Source organism: Salvia hispanica, chromosome 3 (genome assembly GCF_029641045.1).
Source record: "Salvia hispanica isolate PSC_SH4W2 chromosome 3, Shi_PSC_v1, whole genome shotgun sequence".
Lineage (NCBI taxonomy): Eukaryota > Viridiplantae > Streptophyta > Magnoliopsida > Lamiales > Lamiaceae > Salvia > Salvia hispanica.
In genome coordinates, this window is record NC_142694.1 from 9668600 (window position 1) to 9680703 (window position 12104).

The following is a 12104-nucleotide window of genomic DNA, read 5'->3' on the forward strand; positions in this document are numbered from 1 at the left end:
CGAAGTGATAATGTGCTCATATAATTTGTTGGTATTGATTATAAATTACTCCATAATCGTATCGAATCATGATTATTTGTAGACGTTATTGATTGAATTCAACATTTACGTTTGCAATCGGCAACCACCTACTCTGTTTTTCTCTCTCATGAAATACAATGAAGGTGAAAGTTAACGGGCTAGATTAGGATAATGGTAGTAGTTGTAACGACACTACTACTTTGTAACATTATCAAAATCCTAACGTACATTTTTATTTTCAACACTGATAGTTGTTTAAGACTACTTAGGTTTACAGCAAGGGCTTTCAAATATTTCATAAGTCATCAATATAATTGAGGAGGTTGCATGCAGTCATAAGGTGGAAAAAATATTTCCTTGTTCAAGTATTTCATTAAATCACATAAAAGAATGCATGAATTTAAAATAACACTCGAATAATTTAGGAACGTGACAGGAGATCCAAACCCAAAATATTGTACTCTATGGGGCATTCGGTTACCAAGATTAAATCTCATGATTAAATATGTACTTGTTTGGTTCATAAGATTGAACCCTACAACTTAATCCTAGATGGACAGTCTCATGATAATTAGTCATAGCCTCCTCCTCCAACTAAAATAATCTTACAACTTAATCCTAGATGGATAGTCTCATGATTATTAGTCATGGCAACCGAACGCCACCTATGTGCTCGTTCGATTCCCAAGACTACTCCTATCTTCTCCAACAATCTTCTGTTTGGTTCACTATTTCAGCCGATTCTTGGCCCGCAACAGTAGATCTGGCCCGTCTATAGGCCCATCTGAGCAGCCTCCTTTTCTTCCTAATCTCATGACTAAGCATCAGGCCTTACCCCCTCACTAATTAATCCTAGACAAAGCCCATTTGAGTCTATCCTAGACTATATTGGTGATAATTTTGTTTAGCAAACAGAACGGGCACTGTGATAAATAAATACGATAGATGTTAACTATATGTAAATAAAAATAAGTACTACTATTGAATCTTTCAGTGGAAGCCATGCACCAAATTAATCGTTATATAGGAATTCTATGAAAAATAAATTAAAGCATTAGTGTCTCTAGTACTCTTGCATAACTGAATTACATGGTAAATGTAAATTTTAGCCTTGAATCTTTCAACCGAAGCCAAGACTCATGCAATATATATAAACTCTACGCTCAGCCTCTTCATCATGTTTCTCTCCTCTTTCAGCAGAAGCTTTCTGTTCATCAAAAACTCTATCTTGTTTCTTCCATCCCCTCTCGCATTCAGCATTGCAATGTCTTCCTCAAGCAGCAGGTCAAGCGATAGCAGTGTAAATCTCAACAAGAAAAAGACGAACAGCGCAGAAAAGAAGAAGAAGAAGGCCATTGCTGAGTATTCCTGTGATTGGAATATTGGTGTGGTTGAGATTCTGATCAACGTATACGAGCAATACGTTGATAAAAAAGTCGAGGCCGGTCACTCCAGCCACATCCATTTCGAGTGCAAGGAATGGATGAGTATGTGTGACACCTTCCAAGCCGAACTTGGAGAAGCCGGTTTATGGTTCGACGAGGATCAAACTATTGAAGTTTCAGAAATGCGCAGCAAGATAATGGCTATGAAAAACGCGCCATCTCCTGAACTGGTATGGTCGTTTCTATCCTTTTTCGAATACATAAAAAATTGATGCTGAATATTGATGCAGGAGGCTATTAAAAATCATAATGTTGAGCTGTGGGAGAAGTGGTGCAAGTGTTGTTCTCTAACGGAAAACACTGGTAAGAGCGGCTCGATCCAAACACAAAGTTCACATAAAACCAGTACAAGCAGAGGTGTGAAATCTGGTCTCCAAAAATTGAAACTGTCAAAGCTGTGTGATGATGCATTTGCAATCCTGAATGATATGGATATCACACCTGATGTCTACATGCGTGCTGCCACAATGATAGTCAATACTGAAGATCATTACATAGTTAAGGAGTTCACTCAACTCAACAAATCTGACCGACTTTCCTATTTGATGAATGTCATGCTTCAAAACTAGATGGAATTGCTTTTGATTGCTGTTGAAATTTACTATCTACCACTCCTTTTATGATTTTGATTGCTGTTGAAATTTGGTAGCGTTTTCGTTTTGTTCGTTTTGTGGAAAAGCGTTTAGTATCGTGCCAACACTAGTAGTAATGTATTATCTGCTTTAGATCAATCCGTCATGTTTTGTTTTTAGAATACAAGCCAAGAGGCTTCAGACTAATAAAGTTACCATAGCACGCATACAATGCTTAAATTGGTTTGCAAAATTAAAAGAACATGGTGAATTAATAGTAGATTGTGATTCTACATTTGCTTAAAAGTAAGTTGAATCAATTGTATTATTTTAATGTAATATTTTAATGCATTTAATAAATTATAAAACATATTTTGGGTCACTCCCAAACTAATTAGGATTGGACAAGAATTATATATACTTTCTAACTTACAAGAATTATATACACTAGACATGGCCAAACCAAACCGGACCGCTGGTTAACCGCCGGTTTCTAACCGGCGGTTCGGAACCGGAACCGGAACCGGACGACGGTTCCGGTTCGAAATCCGGTTACACGGTTTTTACGGTTTGGTTACGGTTCAAGAAATATGCAACCGGAACCGGCGGTTAACCGCCGGTTCGGAACCGCCGGTTAATCGGAAAAAGTAGCCGTTCGCCGATAGGTTCCGAGGGTTGCAGGGGGTAGGTCTGAAAAGCACGGTTAACCGCCGGTTTGTGTCGGAAACCGGCGGTTTGTGTCAGAAAACCGGCGGTTCCTGACACAAAACCGCCGGTTCCCGCCGGTTCGGGCTTAGGGTTCAGGCGTAGGGTCTAGGGTTCAGGCGTAGGGTCTGAAAAGGTGTCGGAAACCGCGGTTTGTGTCAGAAAACCGCCGGTTTCTGACCGAAAACCGGCGGTTTCCGACCGTTTCAAATTTTGATATTTTTTTTTTTTTTTTTTTTTTTTTTTTTTTTTAATATCAGATTTTCCCCCCATTTTTATCTATAAATACCCCCTTCTTCATCACTTCTACTCACCCCATTCTTGTGTTAACAAGGATTTCTCTCTCAATCTCCAATTCTCTATTCTCTACCTCATTCTCTCAATTTGCTCTCTACTTGTTTACTTAAGTTGTTCATCAATTTTCATAATTTGCACTTCATATTAGTTACAACTTACAACTTGTTCAACTACATTACTATAAAAAAAAATATGTCTTCTTCTCGTGGTGGTGGTGACCGTGATCGACGGGGCAAAGGAATTGCAGAAGATCAATCTACCCGTCCGAGAAAATCACGACGACCTACTCGTCGAGAAATTTTGGAGGAGGTTTCCCATGCTGAGGCTGTTCGCTTACAAGTAAGTTATAAAATATTTTGCATATTATTTTTTTTATACATAAAGTCATAACTTAATAAGTTTGAGTTCATGATTTTTCTATGTTCATCATCTTCTAAATTCTAATTCGTACATACTACGTATACTATTTGTAGATGGAAGAAGATCGTCGTGCAGCTGCAGCCATTGCACTATCCCAATTGGGTGGTCATGGCGCGGTTGGCGCCGAATCCGATGCTGATAATTACATCTCGGTCGATGATTACGATATTGATGATGTTAATGTTAATCTGAACGATGATAATGAGGACAGTGACGGTGGTGACCACGTAGATGAGGAAATGCCCCCCCCTTCACAAGACGGCCGCGGAGAAAAAACTAAATATAAATCTGATATATTTGTGAAACATTTCAAAAAGGTCCCAATAGTTTCTTCCGCTAATGAAGTGCCGGTATTTTTTATGGCATATTGTAACTACTGCACCAAAAAATACAAATTCAAGAAGTCCGGGGGATATGGCTCTCTCATCCGTCACATGACGACAATTCATCCCGAACTATATGGACATAGTGCTAGCCAAACCCAACTCAACTTCCAAAGTGCGAGTGCCCATGGCTCCGCCTCCGGTTCGTCTCAAACAGGTACGCCGTCCTCCGCTCTTTTAAGATATGATCATAAGCATACTACTGATGTTATGGCTAAATTTGCTGCCATGCATCATCTTCCTTTTAATGTTTATGATAATCAAGATTACGAAGATTCGATGAAAGAGTGTTATAATTTGAACTCAAAAAGACTACCTAGAACTAGTATTCAACGATCTACCAAAAATCAATATAATGAAATGAAAAAAGATTTATCACGATATTTGAGTAACTTGGGACACAAAGTGAATATTTGCTCTGATGTATGGACTGACGCTTTCCAAAAGCATGCATACATGGGAATTACGGTACACTTTATGGACAATAGTTGGTCTTTGAACAAACGTTTAATTGCTTTTAGAGATTTTCCTACACCACACACTGCAAATGCAATTGCTTATTTAATTATTCAAGTTTTGAATGAATATCAATTATGCAATAAGGTGTTTTCTATTGCTTTTGATAATGCAACTGCTAATACTGCAAGTATTAGCGACTTGATTGATGCGTGCTCTCCGATTATCGATGGTAAGTATTTTCATCAAAGATGTGTATGTCATATTTTGAACTTATGTGTACAAGATGCGCTTTCTTTATGGCAAAAGCATGTTGATCCTATTAGAAATGCAGTTAGAGCGATCCATTTCAAGCTTGGCAAGGCTTGGAAAAAATATTGCCGTAACAGGAACATCAGGTATACAACTTTTATAATGGATGTGTCTACTAGATGGAACTCTACATATGATTGCCTCAATTCTACTTTGGAGCATAGAGATGCTTTGTGCGATTTTTTTAGAACTAATCCCTATGGTGATATAGTTCTTACGCCTAATTGTTGGGACCAAAGCATGAGTTTATGTCAATTGTTCAAAGCTTTCAAAAATGCTACCGTTGAATTATCGGGTGTTTACTATTGCACATCTGTTCGTGTGTTAGAGCATTGCATGTATATAGCACTTGGTTTTAAAACATGCATGAAAAATGCTAGATCTCGTGAGTTAATGTGTGTTTTATTTTATATGATTGAAAAATGGTTGAAGTATTTTAGTGAAATTCCAACTGTGTTTTTAATTGCTAAGTGCTTGGATCCGAAATGGAAATTAGCTGGCACAACTAAGATCTTAGATTTCTATTATCAAAATTTGCGTTCTATTGATCTTAGTCCACTTCAAAATTTGCCTTTTGATGATAATGAAACCTCGAGAGTTTTTGAACTAACCATTCCTGATAGATCACTTGTTCAAGCTCAATTTGAAAGTAGTTTGCGTACTCTCTTTGCCGAATATGAAGAAAGGTATAACCGTACCCACCAAATTCATCCACGTACACAACATGCTCCTCAACCGCAGCAATACGGCGGTTTTGGTTTTGCTTATGATGACCCCGATGCTCAATCACAATTAGCCGACTTATACGGCTACGGCACAAGCTCAAGTTCAAGGTCCACCTCAATGGGATCGGTAAGCGAGTTAGATTTTTATTTGGAAGCACGCCACCATACTTTTAGTGATGCAGGTCCTACACCCGCCCAAATCGACGTCCTAGAGTGGTGGGGAACACACGAGAAAGATTATCCCATACTTGCGTCAATGGCTAAGGAGATCTTTGCAGTCCCGGCTTCCATTGTAGCCGTCGAGTCCGCTTTCAGTGTTGGAGCATGTGTCTTGGACGTGAGAAGAAGCAAACTCTCCGCGAGAAATATGGAAGCCGTGATGTTACTTGATGATTGGGGAAAAGCTGCAAGGAGAGCGCAAGAACCAGATTGGGATGCTCGTGAAGAGAGTGAGGAAACCTTCACCGACACCGAGGATGAAGGTGGAGAATGAAGGCCAACCGTCGTCAACCGCCAACCAACAAGGTAAGCAAGGTAAGAGAACTACGTGGACTTTGATTCCTCAATGCAATTGAGCATTAAGGATACGTAGGCACCTCAACTTAAATTTTAAATTTAAGTTGAGCTCAAGTCCTTTTCCTTTTATTTCTTTTTTTTTCTAATTGTTTCAACTTTACTTTTAATATGTTTTTTGTAAATTATAAATTTTGTATTTAAATTTTAAATTCAAGTGTATAGTTGTAGTATTGTTGTATTTTGTAACTTGTAATTGTAATATTGTATTGTAGAAATTTACATTCAAAGTTTCAAATCAATAAAAATTCAATTCTTTATCGTTATCGATTCTCTTTGGATTTTACTATAGAATTTCAATAAAAGTTATAACTCTAAGATTTAATAACTCTAAAATTTTTAAAAAAAAAAAAAAAAAAAAATTGAACCGGAACCGAACCGGAACCGGCCCGGAACCGGTGAAAAACCGGCGGTTCGTAACCGGAACCGGAACCGGCGGTAACCGGTGGTTAAACCGGAACTGGATAACCGGTATCCGGTCCGGTTACGGTTCACGATCTCGCCGAACCGGAACCGGCAGTTTTCGAACCGTGGCCACCTCTAATATACACCTTCCATCTTACCTCACTCATTCGATGTGGGATGGGTTTGTACCCAACATTCTCAAGCAATGGAAAGAATACAAACTGATGTTTTTATGGACAAATGACCCAATGACTTCGAATAAAATGTTGATGGATTAAAGCTAGGTCAATATTTTAGTAATCAGTTAATATACAAAAAGGCATAAAGTCTAATAATGATAAAGAGTACTAATAAATAGGCATAAAGGATGATTATTGATAAACCGAAAATAGAAAACTTATAACACAAATAATCCATTACTAAACAAGAAAAGAAATGTCAAGAAGAAAAGATAATTTTACCATCTACTGAAGTTGTTGTTGTTGATGTGCTTGCTGATAAAACTTTTTATAACAATAGCGTTTATAGTAGTCATATTCGTGATCTTCAACTTCGAAGGCAGAAGTACCAAATGGATCGCCACCATCACAATTAGGCCACGGTACATCACTTACTGAGTCATTAGGGAGTTTTAGATATTTTATTTGTTGACGACATCTTTTCCCCAAATCCCCTTGAAGATCGAGATAAAAACATCGCCGGATATCAAGTGATTCGAGGTGTGGACAACCGTCAAGGATGAGTTTAAGTCCTTTATTTCCAATCCAATGAGCAAAAACTTGAAGATGGCGTAGATTAGGCATACTTTTGCTGATTGCTAGAGCATACACATGCCGAAGCCGATCATTATGATCATTATCTTCATATGTGGGAAGCTTGCACTTAAATCCATTGCACGAGAATGATTTTAACAATGGGCAAGAATTACCAATAGCAATAATGTGGTGGGCAGCAATCCCTGGTCTAATAGTAAGGTGCAATTCTTCTAGCCATGTAAGTTTTGCAACCGTTCTAGTTGCACAATCTCCTGATATGAAAAAGCAAGTTCCAAGTTTAAGTCGTTTGAGATTTGGTGATCTGTAGAACAACAAATGATTAGATAACTTTAACAGATAGTAAAAGGACTTATGTGATATAAAAACAAGAGAAATGTTCAAAACAACTCAAATATCTTCTCACGTCTACTACATTATACTCTATTCTTGAACTAATAGTCCCATGGGCAGGCAACGCAGTTTCAATGCTAAAGTAAAAGAGAAAAGGAGAAAAAATGTGTAAAATATGAAAAAGTACTCCCTCCGTTCTATAGTAATGGAGACATTTCTTTTCGGCACGGAGATTAAGAAAAATTGTGTTAAGTGAGTTACGTAAAGGGGGAATAAACTGGAAAATGAAAAAGATAGAGAGATGAAGAAAGAAAAAAAAGTAAGAGAGAGTAAAGTAGGTGTGGAAAAATGTGTTGACTTTTAAGGGAAATGACTTTATTACTATGGAATAGAGGGAATACTATTTGAGAGAACCTTTCGATTTTTGGATGGACTATTTCTTATTGATGGATCAATTAAAATAAAAGATAAACTATTTTTCATGGACGGAGAAAATATGATCAATCGGGCAAATATAAGCAAAGTTGAAGTAGAACAATAAATTCAATAAAAATAAATGATTCTTTCTATCTACCACTATATAAGACTTTTCACACGCCAAAACCTGTTGTTGGAATAAATAGCAAAAAAAATAAAAATTGATCAATCCTATTTCAACAATTACTCTTGAACACAATGAAGATAAGTACATTAAAATAAGGGCAAATTGTTGGAATAAACATGAATTTTGATAAATTCACAACTTTGAAAATGAATGACAAAAGTATAATTTTACCGATCGGCGATGTAGTCCATGAGTGCATCGTCGCCGAAGTACTGGATGGTGAGGTCGACCAACTGTCCCTGGCTACGATCCAGGGCGCAGCGGCACATAGTATTGTACTCGTCGTTGAAAAGCCCTTGCCTAGGGTTGGAGAAATCGATGACTCGCCACAAAACAGGATCCTTGGAAACCTTCCACCATGTAGTACACACAGCCTTTGCACTTCTCAACGTCTCCTCTGCCCCCAGCCTCTGCAGAATATTGAAGATTACATCTCCAGGCAGTTCAATCCACGGCGGAAGAGAGACTGAGGAGGGTGATTCAATTTCAACCTCTGGAGGAATTTTGTTGGACAGAAGGAGAAGGATGTTGCTCTGCATCCACCGGAACCACTTTGAAGCCTGACCTTCCGAGCATAGATCCAGTAAACGCCTTCTCTTTAAGGGTGGAGTGTCGTAGTAGTCGAAGTATTCGCTGATGCTGTAGAGGCCGGCGGGGTCGTTTCCATCGAATTTACGAGTATGAAGGCGGATCTTAGACGAAGCGTTGATTGAAGTGTGGTAGGGAAGTGGAGGTGGATTGCGATCCGGATGGATATGAGGGTTATTCTCCAAGGGAAAGGAGTGATATAGAGAGAATAGTTGATCAAATCGTTCCATGGCTAAATGGAATAATATTAGTATTTTTGAACAACTTCGGCGTTATTTATAAAATGGAAACTCCTAACAGACATTCCGGAAGATGTGCAAGTAATATGGTCACACATTATTTGACTCTCGAAAGATATTATCATCTTTATTAATATTATCTTTTAGATCTAATATCATACTATATATTTAGTTTAGATTTGTTATTATCTTTAGTTTAGATTTGTTATTGTCTTCAGTCTTTGTTATTGTCTTCAGTCTTTATTTTAATTCTATAGATAGCAATAGTATCTTTGTTAAAAGCTTAAATATCTCCTCTTAGTATATCTATGCAATTTTCGTACATCTTTGAATTTGGGAATCAATGAAATCTCAGGTGCAATTATGATCCATCTTAAAAAACGTAGTGTTCCACCAACACCTGTTAGGATTTGCGTGCTTCTAAACTGAAGCTCATTTAATTATACTTGGGGATTATTGTTAACTAGTGTTAGTGCGACACAAAATATTTTTATTTTATTAATTACATATTGTGAATAATATAAATAAAATAAAAAATAATATCATTATATAAGATTAAAAAATAAAATATAATTCGTTATAGTTTCAATATGCTAGATAATTATAAATATAAAATTAAATAAGATTTAAATTAAATTTAGATGAAAATATTTGTTAATTACAACACTTATATATTGGTCTTTACATCATCCTCAAACATATACACACTTTAATATTAAAACTTCAATTGATATAAACATAAAATATACACCTAAAACATATAATTAGGACAATAATATCGCCATAAAAAAGATAAAATAATGAACAACAAAACAAATAAAAAACATACATATATAAACATTAGAACAATAGAATAAAAGTTAGTAAGTCATGAAAAAACTTATTTGTAAACAATCTTGACCAGACAACAATAAGAATAGCAAAATAGAGAAAAGGGATATAGTAAAATGCACACCACATCTACCGTTGACTCTTCTTCAGCCTTATTTTTCTCGTTAATCTCTAAATTGATGATTTATGTTGTATGCATATGCGCAAATACAAATGTGATATTTTATGGGTTTTGTCTTCTTTGCTTCATTTCGCCATTTCGTTGACTTTAGATGTTTTTCTTTGCATGAAAATTATGGAAGTGACGAAGTTGGCGACAAACGTGTAAAGCTGTAGCTTCAAAATATTATATAGTCAACAACTTATGTGATTTCTTTATTTGTAAAAAATAAAATATTGTAGCCTAGACGGAAAAATAAAATAAATTAACATGAAGAAAATACTTAGATATGAACTAATATCACTAAAATAGAAAAATAGAATGATCTTCAAAGTAGGATTTAAAAGTGCTATTTGCATTTTACCATCTTTTGCACAACTCTCTCTCCACTACCTCCGACTCACATATTTGGCTCTTCGTCTTTCACTCTCTCACATACACCTACTCCGCCTCATTTACGGTTTCCACAATGATAGAACATGTATTTATAGACAAAGATCACCAACGATTTCTAAAACTTTTCAAATGCAACTATACATCATAAAAAATGAAAGAACATTTATCTAGCTAATAAAAAACTCATAAATCATTGGTATAATCATATTCAATACATACTCTTAATTGATTATTATTAGCTTAATTTGGCAGTTCACAAAAACGTCCACCATATGGACTATATAGAGCCATTCACTTAAATTGTGAGTAAATAATTGAAATTATTTTTGAAAATGTATTTGAAAATGATAGAATAATTAAATTACTAGATGCAAAATTAAGGTAATTTAATGACAACTCTAATAGGCGGTTATATCCAGTAACGGATCCAGGATTTGGGGGTACGATAAATAATTATACTGACTTTGAGTTTAAAATCGATCTTTTATCTTCTTTTTAATATGTTATCATTTTTTCGTTAAGAAACTTCATTATATAAAAAAGGATTATTTTCTAATACTACTACTGAATTACTTTTGGATATAAAAATGAATTACTTTCTAGTAATGACTTTTGTAGGACTATATAAAAATGAATTAATCTATAGTGTTATTACATGAATAACTTCGACTTTCTAAAATGAAAGTTATTAGATTTATATATTAAAGATAATTTATATATTTTTGCACAATATTTTACTTTTAATGATAAATCATCTTTTTGATTATTTAAGAAAAAAAAAAAGAAAAAGAAAAATTTTAGTTGTTTAAAAAAAATTAATATATTTATTAGAAACACAAAAGATGGAAATACCAAATGCACTAGAAGAGAATTAAAATACTTTACAAAATTATTGAGATATGATAAAAAAAAAATGGAGTACTTTACAAGAAAACTTGAATGCATTAGAAATTATAAATTAAAAAAATTAAGATATTTTATAAAAGAATCAGAGAAAAGATAGCAAGAATTTAAATATATTAGTAGAAAATGAAATCTTTTATAAGAAAACATGAAGGTATTATGTTTTTGAAATGTATAACTAATAGATATATAAAATAAAGATTAATGGAATCAAAGAGAACCAAAAATTATAACAGTAAAATATAATTGTACCATTAAAGAGGAGATAATATTGAAAAGGTATTAAAGGTGTATTTAAGGGAGCATAAAATATAAAGTTAAAAATGCTCTCCGTGGTTATTAAACCATTAAAGAGCACATAATATTGAAAAGGTATTAAAGGTGTATTTAAGGGAGCATAAAATATAAAGTTAAAAATGCTCTCCGTGGTTATTAAACCATTAAAGAGCACATAATATTGAAAAGGTATTAAAGGTGTATTTAAGGGAGCATATAATATAAAGTTAAAAATGCTCTCCTTGGGTGTTAAACCCGTATCTTTCAGAAGAAAGTAAAGCCTTATGCCAAGCGTTCTATCACTAGGCCACGAACTTCGATTAGCTGCTACGGGGAAAGTAGTAGTATTATTTCAATATTTTGGGGCATTTGTTTAATGTGACATTTGTTTTGAATACTCCTCCGTCCCAGATAATTCGGGACACTTTGACCGGCACGGGTTTTTAAGAAATGTAATGGAAAGTGAGTTGAAAAAGTTGGTGAGATGTAGGTCCTACTTTAAAATATTAGTTTTATAATAAAATGTGAGTAGGAATGAGTTAGTGGAATATGCGGTCCACTACCAAAAATAGTAAAAATGAAGTGGGGCAAATTATGTGGGACGGACCGAAATGGAATACTGGGTCGAATTATCTGGGACGGAGGGAGTATTAAGTAACCGTCGGTTCATATTAGTAGTTGACAATG

The 12104-nt window shown here is 35.1% G+C and overlaps 2 protein-coding genes across 2 annotated transcripts; one reads left to right on the forward strand and one right to left on the reverse strand.

Moving 5' to 3' along the window:
• The first annotated feature begins 1208 nt into the window (after positions 1-1208).
• On the forward strand, positions 1209-2142 carry LOC125210858 (uncharacterized). The gene is made up of 2 exons (XM_048110464.2): positions 1209-1636; positions 1697-2142. Exons 1-2 carry the CDS (start codon positions 1286-1288, stop codon positions 2033-2035), a joined length of 690 nt encoding a protein of 229 aa, XP_047966421.1. The 5' UTR covers positions 1209-1285; the 3' UTR covers positions 2036-2142.
• A 4466-nt stretch (positions 2143-6608) lies between these two features.
• On the reverse strand, positions 6609-8863 carry LOC148930137 (F-box protein SKIP19-like). The gene is made up of 2 exons (XM_089067810.1): positions 8196-8863; positions 6609-7391 (listed from the first exon to the last, which is right to left on the reverse strand). Exons 1-2 carry the CDS (start codon positions 8840-8842, stop codon positions 6779-6781), a joined length of 1260 nt encoding a protein of 419 aa, XP_088923936.1. The 5' UTR covers positions 8843-8863; the 3' UTR covers positions 6609-6778.
• Between the last annotated feature and the right edge of the window lie 3241 nt (positions 8864-12104).